The sequence below is a fragment of the Erinaceus europaeus genome, chromosome 1 (assembly GCF_950295315.1).
Source record: "Erinaceus europaeus chromosome 1, mEriEur2.1, whole genome shotgun sequence".
Lineage (NCBI taxonomy): Eukaryota > Metazoa > Chordata > Mammalia > Eulipotyphla > Erinaceidae > Erinaceus > Erinaceus europaeus.
In genome coordinates, this window is record NC_080162.1 from 76,095,180 (window position 1) to 76,114,375 (window position 19,196).

The following is a 19,196-nucleotide window of genomic DNA, read 5'->3' on the forward strand; positions in this document are numbered from 1 at the left end:
TGTTTCCTCCTCTGACATTACAGTCTCTGCAACAAAAGGAGTGTGTGGGGACCCTAGGGTACCTGTGACAATGTGGTCAGTGTCAGTGACTATCATATGGCAGGGAGTGGGGCCTGGACACATCTGGGCACTGTCCAGCTCAGGCAGTGGGAAGGGAGCAGGCAGGCCAGGCTCTCCCAGCTGAGCCCAGAGCACTGGCTCCCTCACCTGCACTCGGAGCAGAAAGAGCAGTGTCTCTACCATAGCCCCTTGCTCAGGGGAAAGGCGGGGCCCCTTCAGACCAGGACAGGAGCCTCAGTATCAATCAGGAACACTGTTCACTTCTCTCAGGCTCCATGTCCTCTAGGGCCCTCCTTCCTCTGACAGTCATGATGTATTGTTTGAGATTGAATATTGACAAACCCATCACATGGCTTAACTGTGCCCATAGGCCTTAATCCCCTGGAAACTTCTCTACAGGGATGTTTGCTCTAGAGAATGGGCTGGGTTGATGAAGATGTTCAGATTGATAGCTTCTTCACTGTCACCCAGTGCCACGTCTCCCCGCTGGGGGGAGATCCCTCCCCATATATAGAGTCCAGCCTACAGCAGAGCACATTGGGAGTGGACCTAGGAAGGCCCAGTCATCTCTCAGTGCACAGAGAAGCCCAGGTGAGCGCAATGCCCAGCCCCTCTCCATCTGCCTTCTCATCAGAGGCCAGGCCAGAATAAGGCTCATGATAAACCCACTGGCTTCAAAGGGGGTGAACTTCAGCACAGAGCACTGGGGAACAGGGGCTTAAGCAAGGCTGAGAGATGAAGGAGTAGGCAGTTATGTGGTGTCTAAATCCTGTCTGAGGATTTAGTGGAGATGCCCAGCACCCCTAGGGTATCCAGGTGCCCTTGGCCTCCCATATCCTCCTACATGCTCCATTAATCTGTTGGTCCCCCAGAGGCCCTGTGAGGACTGGGAAGGTACAAAGAGAAACACTAAATTCAGAGTCCAAAATCAGCTAGTCTTAGCAGTACTCCAAAAGTGATTTTGATAATGCGTGTTGGCTTCTCACAGTAGCTTTGTTTGGTGAGGAGCAGGCTGAAAGGCAGGAGAACCAGATTAAGCAATTAACTAACTAACTAGAGACAGCTCTAAAAAATGTATAGCTCTGCTCTGTGCCTCAGTTTACTTCACTAAGATAGACATAGGATTAGGTGAAAATAAGTCAAAATGAGTACTTTTCTCAGCAGCCTAAATCCTTCAGTTTCATAGATAAGTCTCAGAGAGCCCCAGATATTAACTCTACATGCCAGGGATCCCCGCAAGTATTTCTCCTTAGGCTACCTGCCCTGTTTGTCTGTTCAGTGTTTGAATATTTAAAACACCTGGATGTCAGGCATTTGGTTCTAGAAACAGGTGCAAGTATTGTAAAATAACCCATTTGCCCAGGCATTTTCTATTTGGATCATCTGCATTTAGGAAGGGCCAGGTCATCTCTGCAGTGCACCAAGGCCCCATCGAGTGCAATGCTATGCCTCTCTTCATCTTCTTTCTCATCAGAGGTCATTCCAGGATAAAGCCTTTGGTCAGTGCTACCAGCAACAAACTGTGGTGGACTTTAGCACAGAGTACTGAGAATAGGGGTGTAAGCGACAATGATGTCACAAACCACAATATTACAAGCCTCACACTGTGCAAGGAGAGACATAACAACAATAGAGCAAGGGCTGACTGCTAAGATGGGAATGCTCCCATGTATTTTGGAAGTTGATAGAGTGAGTCCCTGCAGTTTTTAGGAGTGGGTGTACAGCCTGGGATTCACTCAGAGAGCAGTGAGAAAACAGAGGAGACTGAACTAACGGGAAGTATTAGCTTCAGAGTTCCCTAAGATTGTAGGAGATTGTGTAGAACTCTAGGTTTCACAGAAGATTGTTCTTATTACCTACAAATGGAGGTGTAAAACTTATGTTGGGTGAGAGAGAAAACTGCATGTTGTCTGTTTGTTCTGAGCAGGGACGTGGGGGCAACACTGATGACTGGAGCTGAAGGGAGACAGGAGGCCTGCAGCACCAGTGGCAGACAGAGGCAGGGGCAGCTCAGCCCAGCTGCCCTCTGGCCAGTCCCTTCAGCACAGCTCACCTCACCTCTTGTCTGCTGAGGTCTGCTTGGCTCCCTCCCTGTAAGCTCTCAGGAGCCAGCTCCCCCCTCATATCTGATGCTCTCCCTGGCGGTTCCCTCAGGCCTCGTCTACAGTGGCTTCTCACGTCTCTTCATCCAAGCAGCTGCCCTCCAGATCAGATGCTGGTCAGCTCCCTGGGCAGCAGCAGAAGCAACTGCTCCCTGCATCAGGGTCCCTACATCCCAGCTACAGCAGCACCCTCTCAAGATCCCCAAACTTTGCCAAAGATATCCAAAGTCCCCAGAGCCCACCAGTTTCTCCCATTCCCCACATGTCCCCAGCTCCGCAGGCTCTTCTGCACAGTATCAGGCATGGCCATAAGGCCACAGAACAGGCTTACTGCCTGGTCATCTCCCAAGGCACCTGCATTCCCAGGCAAGAAAGCCTGATGGTCTGAGACAGGAAGACCTGGCCAAGTGCATTTCCCCCAACACTGATCTTCAAGTTAAGTGGCAATTTCCTTAAGCAAACTATGCTTATGAAAATACATATTTTTCATCAAAGTTGGATGCTCAGTTCTCTGCCCTCAGCTCCTCAACAAAACCACTGGGACTTCCCAGCTTACCTCATGAGCCTCCTCAAACCTATTTTTGGGTCCCAGGAAGCAGAACCAGATTCCCTTCCCATGGTCCAGGGAACAGACCTTAGAGCAGAACTTGAATCATTCTTCCAGCCACTGAAACTGGGCCCTGTGGATTCCCAAGACACTCCAGAGGCTCCCAATAACAGGCAGCTGCTGTGTTCATTCCAACATCACACATGGCCCCGAGGACTCATGAGGTGCTGCCTGCGAGTAACAGTGGAAAGTGGGGCCCAGCAAGGTCTCGGGTACTTGTCCCTGCTGGATCTCAGTTTCTTCTTCTGCAAACCAGAACTGCAACTGCCCTCCACATGCCCCAAGCTCTCGGGGGATGATCTGCGGATGCTCAAACCCCCTCATGTGACTATAACTCAAGTGAAAATAGAAAATAGGAGTCAAGGGACACCTGGCCCTGGAGAAGCAGAGTCAGGTTGATTCTTTTTGACGTGTTGGAAGTAGGAGTGCTGCAACTAGAAGTAAGAACTGGAGCAGGAGATGAAAAGTATCTGGTGTGAGACTGGGCTCTGCCTGGGTCTCAGTCGGTCACCCAAGACTCAAAGTCCTTGGTCAAAGTCAGCCTCTTCTGGGAGGCCACGTGGCTCTTTGGACCAAAGATTCTTTCAATTCTAACCAGTCAGATCAAAGAGGGCACGTTGACTAAATCAACTGGTTCATGGAATTAAAAAAAGAACAAAAAAAAACCATTTGTTTTGCTTACTGATTGGATAAGACAGAGAAACTGAGTGTGAAGGAAGTGATGGGAGGGCAGAGAGACAAAGAGACACCTGCAGCCCTGTTTCACCACTTGCAAAGATTTCCCACTGCAGGTGAGGCCTGGGAGCTTGAACCTGGGTCCTTGAGCATTGTAACATGTGCCACCACCCAGCCCCAGTTCATGGAAATTTGTCCAGAACAAATAAGCATTTACAAAGTTTAAGTACCAACTCTAGCTTTGGATATTTTTGTAGCTGCAAATAGGTCAAAGAGAGGACTGGTATCATCTGGGAGCAGGGGTGAAAGAGGAGGCAGAGACCAGGGGCTGCCCACAGCTCCCTCCAGTTGAGATAAGTGTGTGTGTGTGTGTGTGTGTGTGTGTGTGTGTGTGTGTGTGTGTGTGTGTGTCTGACCATGGAAACCTCTACCTCATTTCCAGCTCTCACCAATGACCTGCTCCCAAGTGGTCTGCTGGTATCTCTAGAGAATCTTCCACTCTTAGACATCTTGAAGAATGGAGGAGGCCCTTCTGATAAGCTGCATGGGAGCAAGTTTAGGAAAATGACTTCTGTTCTCCCTCTCTTGAACAACATCATTGAGTGAGTGTTCCTCACAAGAGGGCTTTGCCCCCACCAGGAGACTCTCAGTAGAAGTCTGACATCTAGGCAGCAACCCTGAGGAAGGAAAGGAGTGGCCCACACACAGGATCTGAACTCAGTTCTGAGATGGTTCTCATAGCCTGACCGGGAACACCAGCCCTCTTGTGCCAGTAGTTGTTCCCTGTACCACACAGACCCAGTATCATTCACAGTCCTTGGGACAACCCTCTAAGGTTAATTTACTCATCTCCAGTTATAGAGGCAGAGAGAGAGGAGCCTGTGCTCACACTAGAATGAGGAATCCAGTTGAATTTACTTCATTCCAAAACTAAGACTGTTCCCATTACTCAATGGAGAGTTTGTTCTCACCTGTGGATTCCTTTAGAACACACAGAACCTTTGATATCAGCAAGATTTCCCTTGTGATACTATCAGTGTGACCAAAACAACGTGATGTCCACAGAATGACATAAAACAGCATTTCACATGATAGAGCTGACTGACAGATGTCTGACTGAGAAGCAGTCATGGAAGATACATGTCAGTGAGTCAGCACACCATGGACCTGTGGTAGGGTCAGGTCAACACCATTTCCAAGATGCTTCCCACCTAAGTTCTTGCCCAGGACATAGAGACACATAGGCGGCCTTGAGGCTGACTTCCAAGTGCACCTTGTACTTGCTGAGTGACGTGGGCTAGGACCCTCAATCTCTGGGCTTAGCTTCTTCATCTGAGAAGCAGAGATTATGGTAGCCACAGGGAAAAGCTTGGGGGAGTACTAAAGAAGATAAAAATCCCCAAATTGCCTCAGAAAAGAGGTTCACTTCTCTCCTCTTCCCATTCTCCTTGACTGTTGGCTCCTCCATCTCCATGAAGCACATTGTTGATTCACCTGCCATTGAAGAGTTTAACTGGATGTGTGTAACTATGCACAGATGTTTGTGAAGGATTTACTCCAGCTGTCTATAAGCTATCATTCACTCTCCCTTTACTATTCACTCATCCATAGGCCCATCCTCCCTCCACCTACTTACTCTCTATCTCATGCATCCACTCACATGTTCATCTGCCCAGTTTGTATTAATCCACAGAGTCAACCAACCTTTCTTTGTAAGACTTTGAGTTACCATACAGGATGCAACTATAGTCCAGACACAGTCTCTTTCCTGGAGGTGAGATACTGGAGATGAGGAGAGGGCATGGGTGTATTAGGATCTGAGTCACAGCAGAGTATGACTCAGACCCCATGTGGTTCTCACTGTAAGACCCTTTCCTGTCCCCGTCCCTCGTCATGGGTGGCTTCACCTCTGAGATGAGCAAGATTGGGCTGAGGGTAGTTTCCAGGTATGCAGTCTAAAGGAGCTAATATTTCTCCCTATTGTGTTGCTTTGTGGATAGTTTGAAGATTACTGATGCTCACCTGCTGGAACTCGGCCGGGGGAAGAGCCCTGATGGTCATCGTCTTTTTTTTTTCCTCCAGGATTATGGCTGGGGCTCAGTGCCTACACCGTGAATCCACTGCTCCTGGAGGCCATTTCCCCCCACCCCCCTTTTGTTGCCCTTGTTGTTGTAGTCTCGTTGTGGTTATTATTGTTTTTGTTAATGCCGTTCGTTGTTGGATAGAACAGAGAGAAATAGAGAGAGGAAGGGAAGACAGAGAGGGGGAGAGAAAGATAGATACTTGTAAACCTGCTTCACCGCCTGTGAAGCGACTCCCCTGCAGGTGGGGAAACCGGGACTTGAAGCGGAATCCTTACGTCAGTCCTTGCACTTCAAGGGTCCTCCTCAGGGATGATACCTCAAGGGTCTTCCTCAGGAGTTCTCCTCAAGGGTACCTGCTTAGGTATCTTCCTCAGGGATGACACCTCAAAGGTCCTTGTCAGGGTTCTCCTCAGGATTTCCTCCTTAGGTTATCTCCTGGGAGTGGTTCCTAGGAGTGGCTTCTCAGAGTTGCCTCCTCAAAGGTGTCTCCCCTAGAGTGCCTCCTCAGAGGTACTTCCTAAGGGTATCTCATGGGGGTGGCTCCTCAGGGGACAGGTGCTTCACAGTCTGCACTAACTCACCCTGCTGTCTCAGAATCCCCTCAACCACTCCTTCCAGGAGGGAAAAGAGTCACCCCATAACCCCTGGCTATGTGGAGACTGATCCTCAAAGTTTGTGGTGATTAGGTGAACAGGAAACTTCTAGCAATGGAACACTGAGGGATCTAAGAGACCTGACATGGCTCTCATATTCCTGGCATATGATGACATGTGTGATGGACTGTGGATCAAATCCTTGTCTGGATGAGTGAAGCCAGAACATAGCATGGGTGGGGGCAAGGTGACTCTGTCCATCAGTGATTGATGTGACCAACAAGATGGGGAGGAGGCAGGGAGAAGTGAGGCAGTGCTCTGCTATGAGCCCCCCTGACCCCCTCCCTCGTCCTGGGGGTTAGCTCTACTCCTTGCCTCAGAGAGGGATGAGGGCTTCCTAGAGGTGAAGGAGGCTTTAGAAAAGAGGAAGACATTTTGGGAGGATGAGGAGAATTTCTGTATTATACAGAAAGGGAGTAGAAACTTGAGGGACTTGAGTCACCCAGAAACTGGGATGCCAAATGTTGAGGTGAAGGCTCTTTAGAAGGCTTAATCCAGTTAAACAGATGCTGGATATTTCCAGTGTTTGCACGATGCCTTTAGGATAATGTCTTGGAACATTTTCCATTCCAGAGATGCATCATACAACTATTTACCAACCGGATCTTTCTATTTACATTTCCATGGAAGAGATTCTACATCTCATCCTATATTCATCAGAGGATAGACACTTTCATTTTAAATATTTGCTCATTGAATGGGGATAGAATAAACCACCACAGTGGAAAAAGCAAAACTAGGAAATCCCACTGTTATGTCAATTCAATGAACTCTTTTTTGAATGTCATAAAGCAAACATTGAAGTGTGTGTGTGTGTGTGTGTGTGTGTGTTTAATAGCTGGATAGAAATGCAGATCAAAACTGTGCTTAGCTGAAGTCACAAGGATAAAAAAAAAGAAAGAAGGAAAGAGGGAAGGAAGGCAAGAAAGAAAAAGAAAGAAAGAATGGAAGGAAGAAAGGAAGGAAGGAAGAAAGGAAGGAAACGAAAGAATTGAGGGAGAAAAACAGAAAATAAACACTGGAACTTGACAAAAGTTTATTTGTTAGAGAGGACTCTTTCTGTGCAAGAAATAAAATGAATTTTCAAAAAACTATGGAAAGACTGTTGAGTACCTCGCTGGGCTGGGCTCTGTGCTGGACAGTTGGTGGGCCACTGGCAAGAACAGGCCAGTATACTCCGTGAGAAGTGTCACAGAGGTGTCCTGCCTGGAAGGGGCTAGAAGAAGGAGGTGGGTGGGAGCAACGCTTGCCCCTGCCATCATGAAAGCACAGGGCGGGCCAGTGAAATAGCTCAGTTGTATCGTGTGCAGCTTTGCCATGTGCATGACCCAGGTTTGAGTACTGCCTCTACCACATTGAAGGAAACTTCAGTGTTGTTCTCTCTCTCTCTCTTCTCTTCTCTCTCTCTCTCTCTCTCTCTCTCTCTTTCTCCTTCCATCTCTATCAAAGAAAAGAACCCAAAGGGGGCCAAGTGGTAGTACAGCTGGTTAAGTGCCCATATTACAGCACACAAGGATCTTGGTTTAAGCCTCCAGTCCCCACCTGCAGAGGGAAACTTCACATGTGGTGAAGCAGGGTTGCAGATGTCTCTGTCTCTATCCTTCTCTAGCTTTCCCTTCCCTCTTAATTTCAGGCTGTCCCTGTACAATAAATAAAGATAATAAAAAGTAATAAAAAAGAAGAAAAATGAAGGAGAGGAAAAGAAGGAGGAAGAAAAGAAGGAGAAGGAGGAGGAGAAAAATAAGAATGCAGCACAAGGCCTCCTATGGGAGGTAGGTTTAGGAAAAACCAGAACTATCCAGAAATACCACTTTTAGGCATTTACCCAAAGGCCATGTAAACATTAATTTGAAGGGACACATATGCCCTTATGTTCATAGCTGCATTACTCACAACAGAGTGGAGGAAGCAGCCTAAATGCTCATCAATAGATGACTGGGTAAAGAAGTTTTCCATGGAATACTATTCTGCAATCAAAAAAGATATTGCGTCCTTTGGGACAAAATGGATAGAACTGGAGGTGATTATGCTTACCAAAACAAGAGATGAAAGACAACTACCAGATAGTTTCACTCATATATAGAATCTAGAGAACTGACACACATGAACTTGCCAGAAAGAAAAGGGGGGAAGGAAGGAAGAAAGGAAAGAAAGAAGGAAGGAAAGAAGGAAGGAAGGAAGGAAGGAAGGAAGGAAGGAAGGAAAAAAAAAAAGCAGAAGCAGGGGCCAGGTGGTGGCACAACTGGTTAAGAGCATGCATTATAGTGCACAAGGACCCAGGTTCAAGCCCCTGGTCCCCACCTGCAGGGGGGAAGCTTCACAGGTGGTGAAGCAGGGCTGCAGGTATCTCTCTGTCTCTTTCCCCTCTCTATCCCTTCTCTCTCAATTTCTCTCTATCTCTTTCCAATAATAAATAAGTAAAAAGAGTAAAAAAATTTTAAGAAAAAAAAGCAGAAGCAAACAAACAGTTTCTAGGACTTTGTGTGAACTATGTAGATTATCTTTGGGAAGTGGGAGGGTGTGGACACAAAACTTGGGTGGTAGGTGTGGTGTGAAATGTTCTGCAATCTTACAATCTTGTAACCCACTATTCACCACAAGTGAAAACTGGAAAAAGAAAGAAAGAAAGAAAGAAAGAAAGAAAGGAAGGAAGGAAGGAAGAAAGAAAGAAAGAAAGAAAGAAAGAAAGAAAGAAAGAAAGAGAGAAAACAAAAGAAAAGCAAGGAGAGTGCTGGGAAAAGACCCAACCCAGAGGTGAACAGGAGGCAGGAAAGACTTTTGGAGAATGGCCCAACTATGTTGACATTAAAATGAAGAACAAAAGAACAGGTGGGGTATTTCAGGCAAAAATGGACACCAGAGCATAGGCTGGAAGCTAAGAATCAGGCATGTGTCACCCAGAGGCCTAAAAACCATCAGTGCTACTGGGCCATAAATGTGGGGTTCAGGGAAGCCTGCACTTTGGGGGATAGACATGATTTGTTAGCCAGGGGGTCAATGTTTACTGTGACATGTTCTCAAAAACTGTAGGCCTCAATAAGATTTTTCTATATGGATTCCATCCCAAGATATTTGCCACAAAAAAAACCTTATTCTGAGAAAACCTTCAAACATATATTTATTAATTCCTTATTTATTTTTTAATATTTATTGTTTATTTTGGATAGAGGCAGAGGGAAATTGAGACTGAAGAGGGAGATGGGGTAGACGAAGAGACCTGCAGCATTGTTACACCAATCACAAAGCTTTTTGAACCCAGATCCTTACACTCTGTACCGTGTGTGCTCAACCAGGTGTGCCACCACCCAGCCCCAATTCTTCTTTAAAAAGATTTATCTATTTATTAACATAAAAAGGGGGGAGAGAACCAGAGCATGTCTCTGCACATCATGCACCAAGTCTAACTCTCTAACCATTGCACCACTGCTGCACAGGGCTGCTTATTGACTTCTTTCTAAATATTCAGAATAAACTCAATGCATTTGAACAAACTAATCTATTTTTACAGAACACATCTCTGTCTTGTCACATTATCGACATTTTAAGAAAGATCTGTGATGACACAGCCTAGGAGGCACAAAGAGAAAACGTCGGACTAGCAAGCAAATTGGATCCCTGGTGCCGACGATTCCAGAGTGATGATCTGGTTCCTCTCTCTCTCTCTCTCTCTCTCTCTCTCTCTCTCTCTCTCTCTCTCTCTCATGCTCTCTCTTCTAAATAAATTCCCCCCTGTCCCCCCCCATCACCAGGTTGTCGCTGAGGCTTGGTGCCAGCACTAAGTATCCACTGCTCCTGGTGGCCATTTCTTTCTTTCTTTCTTCTTTTTTTTTAAACTTCTTTATTGGGGAATTAATGTTTTGCATTCAACAATAAATACAGCAGTTTGTACATGCATAACATCTCTCAGTTTCCCATATAGCATTACAACCCCCACTAGGTCCTCTGTCATCCTTCTTGAACCTGTATTCTCTGCCCCCCCCCTCCGCCCCCAGAGTCTTTTACTTTGGTGCGATACGCCAATTCCTGTTCAGGTTCTACTTTTGTTCTCTTCTGATCTTGTTTTTCACTTTTGCCTGAGAGTGAGATCATGCCATATTCATCCTTCTGTTTCTGACTTATTTCACTTAACATGAATTTTTTCAAGGTTTTTCAATCCAAGATCGGCTGAAAACGGTGAAATCACCATTTTTTACAGCTGAGTAGTATTCCATTGTGTATATAGACCACAACTTGCTCAGCCACTCATCTGTTGTTGGACACCTGGGTTGCTTCCAGGTTTTGGCTATTACAAATTGTGCTCCCAAGAACATATGTGTACACAGATCTTTTTGGATGGATGTGTTGGGTTCCTTAGGATATATCCCCAGGAGGGGAATTGCAGGGTCATAGGGTAGGTCCATTTCTAGCCTTCTGAGAGTTCTCCAGACTGTTCTCCACAGAGGTTGGACCAATTGACATTCCCACCAGCAGTGTAGGAGGGTTCCTTTGACCCCACACCCTCTCCAGCATTTGCTGCTGTTACCTTTTCTGATGTATGACATTCTCACAGGTGTGAAGTGGTTATCTCATTGTTGTCTTTATTTGCATTTCTCTGACAATCAAAGACTTGGAGCATTTTTTCATGTGTTTCTCAATCTTTTGGATTTCTTCTGTGGTGAATATTCTGTCCTTGTCCTCTCCCAATTTTTGGATGGGGTTATTTGTTTTCTTGTTGTTGAGATCTGCAAGTTCTTTATATATTCTGGTTATTAGTCTCTTGTCTAATGTATGGCATGTAAATATCTTCTCCTATTCTGTGAATGGTCTCCTAGTTTGGCTAGTGGTTTCTTTTGCTGTGCAGAAGCTTTTTAGTTTGATGTAGTCCCATAGGATGCTTCATTGTAACTGGACTTGTTTCATTGAAGATGTCTTTAAAATCAATGCAGAGAAGAGTTCTGCCAATATTTTCCTCTAAGTATCTGATAGTTTGTGGTCTAACATCCAAGTCCTTGATCCACTTGGAATTTACTTTTGTATTTGGTGAACTACAGTGGTTCAGTTTCATTCTTCTGCATGTTTCAACCCATTGTTTCCAACACCATTTGTTGAAGAGACTCTGCTTTCCCCATTTAATGGTCTGGGCACCTTTGTCAAAGATTAGATGTTCATAGGTGTGGGGACTTACTTCTGGGCTCTCAGTTCTATTCCACTGGTCAGTGTGTCCATTCATGTTCCAGTACCAAGCAGTTTTGATTACAACAACCCTGTAATACAATTTGGGATCTGGGAGTGTGATGCCTCCAGTTCTGTCCTTTCTTCTGAAGATTGTTTTGGCAATTCTAGGTCTTTTCTGGTTCCAGTTAAACATTTGTAGCATTTGTTCTGTTCTCCTAAAAAATGTGGTTGGGATCTTGATGGGGATAGCATTAAATTTGTATATGGCTCTGGGTAGTATATTCATTTTGATGATGTTAATTCTTCCAACCCATGAACATGGAATATCTTTCCACTTCTTTGTGTCTTTTTCAGTTTCCTTGAGTAATGACTCATAATTTTCAGTAAACAGGTCTTTCACTTCTTTGGTTAGGTTTACTTCTATATATTTTATTGTTTTTGTTGCTATAGTAAAAGGAATTGATTTCTGGATTTCAACTTCTTCTAACTTAGTGTTTGCATAGAGGAATGCCACTGACTTTTGAATGTTAATTTTGTAGCCTGACACCTTACTGTATTTCCTAATGATTTCCAAAAGCTTCCTGCTGGATTTCTTAGGTTTTTCTATGTATACTATCATGTCATCTGCAAATAGAAAGAGTTTGATTTCTTCTCTTCCAATCTGTATCCCTTTAATTCCTTGCTCCTGCTTGATTGCTATGGCAAGAACTTCCAACACTATGTTGAATAGGAATGGTGATAGTGGGCAACCCTGTCAAGTACCTGATCGGAGGAGAAATGCTCCCAGTTTTTCACCATTGAGTATGATATTGGCTGTAGGTTTGCCATATATAGACTCCACTATCTTCAGGAATTTTTCATCTATTCCCATTTTTTGTAGTGTTTTGATCATAAGGGGATATTGTATTTTGTCAAAGGCTTTCTCTGCATCTATTGAGATGACCATGTGGTTTTTGGTCTTGCTTTTGTTGATGTGGTAGATCACGTTGATTAATTTACATATATTAAACCAACCTTGCATCCCTGGGATAAACCACACTTGGTCATGATGAACAATCTTTTTAATATACTGCTGTATCTGGTTGGCTAGAATTTTGTTCAATATTTTCACATCTATGTTCATCAGAGATATTGGTCTGTAGTTTTATTTTTTGGTTGTGTCCCTGTCTGTTTTGGTATCAAAGTGATGTTAGGTTAGAATCCAGCCCACAGCAGAGCACATTGGGAGTGGACCTAGGAAGGCCCAGTCATATCTCAGTGCAGAGAAGCCCAGGTGAGCGCAATGCCCAGCCCCTCTCCATCTGCCTTCTCATCAGAGGCCAGGCCAGAATAAGGCTCTTGATAAACCCACTGGCTTCAAAGGGGGTGAACTTCAGCACAGAGAACTGGGGAGCAGGGGCTTCAGCAAGGCTGAGAGATGTAGGAGTAGGCAGTTATGTGGGTGCACAGGATCTTGTCTGAGGATTTAGCAGAGATACCCAGTACCCCTAGGGTATCCAGAGGTGCCCTTGGCCCCCCTCTTCTCCTTCAGGCTCAGTTAGGCTATGAGTCCTCCAAAGATCCTGTGAGGGCCAGTATGGAAGAAGACAAGCAGTTAATTTGCTTGGTGAGGAGCAGGCTACAGTGGACTCAACTGAAGGGCAGGAGAACCAGGATCAGCAACCAACTAGAAACAGCTGCAGAAAAATGTACAATCCTGGGCTAAGCTCTGTTTCCCTCCCCTAAGCTAGGTATAAGATTGGGTGAAAAAAAGCCAAGATGAGTCTTTTCTCTGCAGCCTAGATCCTTCAATTTCATAGAAAATTTCTCAGAATGCTCCAGAAACTCACTCTACATGCCGGCGATCCCCACAATTATTGCCCCACAAGAGACAAAACATCTCGGTCCTCCTGAATTTCCATGGCTATACTCTCCCTAATGTTTCTTCAGTGTTTGATTATTTAAAACACCTGCATTTCAGACTAGAAGCAGGTGCAAACACTGTCAGACAACCCATTTGACTGAGTGCTTTCTCTTTGATCTTTTTTTTTGACAAGACATATCTCATACTGTAAAACACAATATTATAAACATCACACTCTATAGCTGAGCATATGAACAGTCCAACTGAATTGAAAGAAAATCTACACATGCATTTTGAAATTTCTGCTTTGTAGCACCTTTCTCTGGGTTTCATCCTTTTCAAATGCCAATACTTTAGAAGCCCAAGTTTGAATTTCTCTTCATAACCCAAAATGAATGATCCTTTGTGTTTGAAATATTTATCCCAAATATTGCCATTTAGGCCTATCAGGAAAAATTTGAGGTGACTCTAGATTTTCCTTTTTGTTTGAAATTTTGTTGTTCTATATCTTTGAAATGTTTATCTCAAATGTTATTATTTGGGCCTGTTGGAAAAGTTGGGGTGAATGTCACCCTTCTGTTCCTGTGAAGGGGTTTAACAATACCCCCACTGCTCTTTTATCTATCCCCACCCTTCTGAGCTTATTTCACTGGGAGAGTTAGTCTGAGTTCTTTGTCAGGATCAAAACCTCAAACTCTGCAGCTAGAATTTGAGCTCAGATCTCAGAGAAATAGCTGTGCTCAGAGTCTCCTTTGGCTCTTGGCAATAGAGAAGTTCAACAGAGGACATTCTTGTGTCTCTAGGAAAAATAGCTGTAACATTGGTTATTTCCAGAAAATGCTTCATGAGGAACAATATGGCAGGTGAGCCAAAAGCAAAAACAAAACCAAAAAACAATCAAGTATGTCTACTCTAATAGTGTGCAGCTGAAAATAACAGAAATATCTGCACGAAACCTGATTAAATGAATTCCAGTCAACCCATATGTTAGTATATCCTCCATATGGAAGTAGAAATAAAATCATGATGTATAGATTCTGGAATAAGTGAGTATGCCGGGACATCTGAATTTTTCATAACAATATTACCAGTGTGCTTGCCTGTAAGTGTTGAAAGAAAACTTGAAATGGAAATTATTTGAAAATCTAATTTTGTTTTCTTCTTAATTTTTTCCCTTTTTAAAATTGATTTAATTTTGGACGACAAGTCCATTGGATAAGATGGGTACAGTTCCATACAGTTCCCACCACCAGAGTTCTGCATCCCATCCCCTCCATTTGAACTTTTCCTATTCTTTATCCCTCTGGGATTATGGACCCAGGATCATTATAGGGTGCAGAGGTGGAAGGTCTGGCTTCTATAATTGCTTCTCCACTGAAATGGTCATTGGCAGGTCGATCCATACTCCCAGCCTGTTTCTATCTTTCCATAGTAGGGCAGGGCTCTGAGGAGGTGGGGTTCCAAGACACATTGGTGGGGTTGTCTGCCCAGAGAAGTCAGGTTGGTGTGATGGTAGCATCTGCTGCTTGGTGGCTGAAAAGCATTAAGATATAAAGCAGAACAAATAGTTTTATAATCAGGAACCTAAAGGTAAGAATATAGCAGATGAAATTTGGGTTCTCTATTTTGGGAAAAGTCAGAAAGTCTAGGGGGTTGGGCAGTGGTGTACCAGGCTAGGTACACATAGTACAAAGTACAAGGATCCCGGTTCAAGCCTGCAGCTCCCCACCTGCAGGGTAGTCACTTCACAATCTGTGAAGCGTGTCTGTAGGTGTCTTTTTTCATTTTTTAATATTTATTTATTCATTTATTCCCTTTTATTGCCCTTGTTATTTTATTGTTATAGTTATTATTGTTTTTGTTATTGATGTCCTCATTGTTGGATAGAACAGAGAGAAATGGAGAGAGGAGGGGAAGACAGAGAGCAGGAGAGAAGGATAAACACCTGCGAACCTGCTTCACCACTTGTGAAGTAAATTCCCTGTAGGTGGGAGTAGGTATCTTTCTTTCTCTCTCCTTCTCTATCTTCCCTTCCCCTCTCAATTTATTTCTGTCCCATCAAAAAATATATAAATAAATAAACTAAAAAAAACAGCCACAGAAGCAGTGGATTGATAGTGTTGACACAGAGACCCAGCAATAACCCTGCAGGCAAATAATAATAATAATAAAAAATAATAATAAAGTCTATTTTAGGTATATTCCAAAGGTCCCATGACTATGAATTCTTGCTTGAGTCTGACAACTAACATGAGGTTGGGCTAGAGCTATTGTCTGGGGAGATGGTGTCAAGAGTTGGGAATAAAACTATAAAGCTGGGTCAGGGAAGAGAGTAGCTCCCTAGTTTAGGAAAAGTATATAAGTACCATTAACTGTAAACCCCATCAATCTGATCTGGGGCCCTTATTCAGCACAGGAGGCTATGTAAGTCTTCTTAATTTTGTACCACTGACTATTGTTATCTTAAAACATTCTCAAAATTAAAAGACTCAAATAAATGGATTATTTGGGATGTGAACTGGGTGTAGACTTCTTCTGGATCTATCATGTGTCTAGAGTGAGGATTGGACTTGGTAGCCCCAAGTCCCATAGGGGTCATTTGTATTGTCATTTGTGAAACCCACCAGTGTGTGAATGTTCTTGATCAATCAGGGAACATAAGGTAAGTGTTAAGGTCCCAAAGATTAATCCCAGACAGAGAGTAGCTCACATAAACTACAAGGTGTGAGTCAACCTGAAACTAGACCACAGTCTGCTCAACTCCTGACTGTAGCTTGTCCCTGGGAGATGGGGTTACACTGCTGAACCTACTATTCCCCCCCCCCCAATCCCAGGACAATGAGGTCTTGAATCATCAGGTGAGAATCAGCCTAATCAGTCTCATCAAACTGATATCAACCACTGTAGAAACTCCCAGCCTGTAGGATGCTGTGTTCAGTGCCCAGGCAAGGTGAAGAGGACTGTCCACATGAGCTCTGAGACCACCTGAACTTCAGATTCTGAGGAGACCCGCTCAGACAACGTCCCCATGGTTGATGTTCTCTGCTCTGTCCCCCACAGGTACCTGACCCAAGATGCTGAGGATCTGTGGCCTCTTTGTGCTCCTCTGTGGGCTGCTTGCCCCATCCTCTGGTCTTTTCTTTCCAACTCCATTGGATTCTAAACTCAACTTGGGTGAGACCATCCTGCCCTGGGTCATGACTGGTCCAGTCAGACCCATAGCCCTCACCTAGAAGTCCATACCATGAACTATGTCTATTAGATTCTTGTTGTGTAGGACTTAGTTAATTAAATAATAGTTAATGCCAGCAATTGCTAACTGTTCCGATCAGCCCTGCATTACTAGATTTATCTCCTCCTTGACAGATTACCTTCTTTCTGGCCACCTTAACCTGTGTCACCTATTAAGGTCCACTGACCAAAGACCCAGCTCTACTGGGTCTGGCCCCTGCCCAGCTCTCCTAGCACCCATTCTCTCTCACTCACTCCCCAGTGGACCACCTCAACCCACTAAGCACAGTGCAGGACCTTTACACTTGCTATTCCTACAGGCTAATAACAGGGCTCTGACATTTCCATAAGATCCCTGGTAAAATGTGACATTTACAGAAAACCTTGAACCTCCTTGCACATATCAGCACCTTCACCCAGCACACTCTGCTTTTTATTTTCCCTTACACATGGCAGAAACCTCCTACGGAATGCACCAATAAAATACCGAGAGCTCGAGCTGTACTCCTTGAGAAGCAGCCTGACTCAGAGACCCTCGGGCAACTGCCCCTCACCCCTGCAAACATCCGTGATGCTCTCTCAGGCCTCCAGCCTCTGTGTCAGCTGGAATCTGGAGTGAGCACCCAGCCTGGCCTGCACGTCTCAGCACCGGGCTGTGGCCCTAGAGCTGCCGTCCTTTCAGGGTGGGGCCCCTTCTCTGTGCCTGCTCAGCACTTAGCCTGAGGCCTGTCAGCTGCTCATGCTCTCTCCTCTCCCCCTGCAGAGCACAAGCACCCTGAGGTGCAGAGCTCTGCCTGTCTTGCCTTCTCCCTGGCAGGAAGGGCCCTGGCACTTAGTAGGTGCCCAGAAATATTTGCTGGCTCATTGTGTCTGGACAGTGTGGCCCAGTGCAAGGCAGGGGGGAAGTGCAGATGCAGAAAGAGTAAGTTCCAGCCACTCATAGGAGGACATGGAAGAGTTCACGTTTGTATCTGAGACTCTTTGGCATCAAAATGGCTAACTGGGTTTGGGGGTTATGTTTTTCAGACCTGGTCAGCGATCTTAAAACTGGTCTTAATCAAGCTGTGGAGAGTTTGAACTTGAATGGAGGGTTAGATGATCTGTTGCAGCCTTTGGCTGGCCTCCTAGGACTCCAAGGCATAAAGTGAGTGCTCTCTGAGCCCCCCTTTGGGACTGTTGTCTGATTTATGACTGCTCTCCCCCCTCCCTACCTGCCCTACCCACCTTCTTCACACTGCAGAGGCCCTTTGTCAGGTCACAGCCCCTTTTCCAGTTCTGAGGACTTGAGATCCCTGGCTAGGAGGCCGTTTCCACTGTCCAGCAGCAGTGCATTCAGAGCTTCAGTATCTTTAGCTTTGCTGCTCATAGTTATATGAACACAACCAATAGTTCAACTCCCCACCGGCCACACACCTGTTCAATGGGGGTGAGGGGGGTGAGGGCTAGTGCTTTTATCCATGGAGCACTGCTGTGATAACAAATGAAATACATGAGAAATGAGTGCACAGCTGTGTGTCCTCCATGAGCCCTGTCCATGCTGACAACAGCAAGGGTCTAATGACAGGTGCTCCGTGACACCTCAGGGTGGAACCAGCCCTGCTCCCTTCCCCCAAGGCTTCCAGAACTCAGCTACAGATTCGACCTTTCTCCCAAGGAAGGTGGAGCATCCACCCTCCTAACCTCATAGCTGGGGACAGCGCCACACACTCAGTTATCAGACTACAAGGCTGGATGTGTCCAAGGCTGCTCTTGTCCCCTGGCTGGATACCCAGCCTGTTTGCAAACCTGGCAGCTGCACCTTCAAAAGGTACCCAGGTGGATAGGTGAAATAGCTTACTTGGATGGTACCCTCTTTGCTGTGTGTGCAATCCAGGTTCAAGCCTGGCTCCCAACATATTGAACAGCCTCTCTCTCTCTCTCTCTCTCTCTCTCTCTCTCTCTCTCTGTCTCTGCCTTGCTTTTTAAACAGTGTGCCCATGCGTCTGACCCCGTTCTCCACCTCTGCCTCTGGTCTAAGTGGCATCATCCCTTCTGTCTGCCTCTCCACATCTCTCTGCTCCCACTTCAAGCTGCCTCTTGCTCCACTCCACACCTCCAGTTTCAGCAGAATCTCCCTAAGGAGGAAATAGAATTTGTAACTCCCTGGCCCAAAACTGTTCATACTGCTCTCATAATTGACCCCACAGTGGCCTCCAAGGTCCCTGTGCTCTGGCACTGCCCACCTCCCTCACCTTTCCTTCTGGTCTCTCCCACCCACTGCCCACCACCTGACACCAGCCTGTCAGGTGTCCTCAGCTGTAGGCCAGTTGCAGCCTCAGGGCCTCTGCACTGCTCTGTCTGTTACCTGGCCCTGCCTGTATTCATGACTGAGACCCTGCTTCACTTATGACTCTGCCCCAATGTCTTACTTGTGTCTTCAAGCCTTCTCTGCCCAGTTTCCTGAATCCACTGTTTCCAGGTCACCTTGCTTTACTGACCCTCTAGGCCCTTTCTCTCAACACCTTTGCAGACATGGTCTGTAGGAATCCATTTACTGGGTTTGCTGTGTTATCTAAAATTAAAAAAAAATTTTTTAATTAATTTTATTTTTGAGAGATGGAGAGAGAGAGAGAGAGAAAGGAGAGAGAGAGAGGGAGAGAGAGAGAGAAAGGAGAGAAAGAGAGAGAGAGAAAGAGAGAGAAACACCAGAGCACTGCTCAGCTCAAGCTTATGGTGGTGCGGGGGATTGAACCTGGGACTTAGGAGCCTCAGGCATGAGAGTCTGTTTGCATAACCATTATGCTGTCT

General features: G+C 45.4%; 1 protein-coding gene across 1 annotated transcript in view; it reads left to right on the forward strand.

Annotated features, from left to right (window-relative positions):
- The first annotated feature begins 594 nt into the window (after positions 1-594).
- LOC132537582 (latherin-like) overlaps positions 595-19,196 on the forward strand; it is a 31,439-nt gene continuing 12,837 nt past the window's right edge. The window contains exons 1-3 of the mRNA XM_060188425.1: positions 595-651; positions 16,239-16,352; positions 17,436-17,553. Coding sequence (XP_060044408.1) covers positions 16,253-16,352; positions 17,436-17,553 — 218 coding nt within the window. The 5' untranslated portion in view covers positions 595-651; positions 16,239-16,252. The remainder of the gene's footprint in view (positions 652-16,238; positions 16,353-17,435; positions 17,554-19,196) is intronic.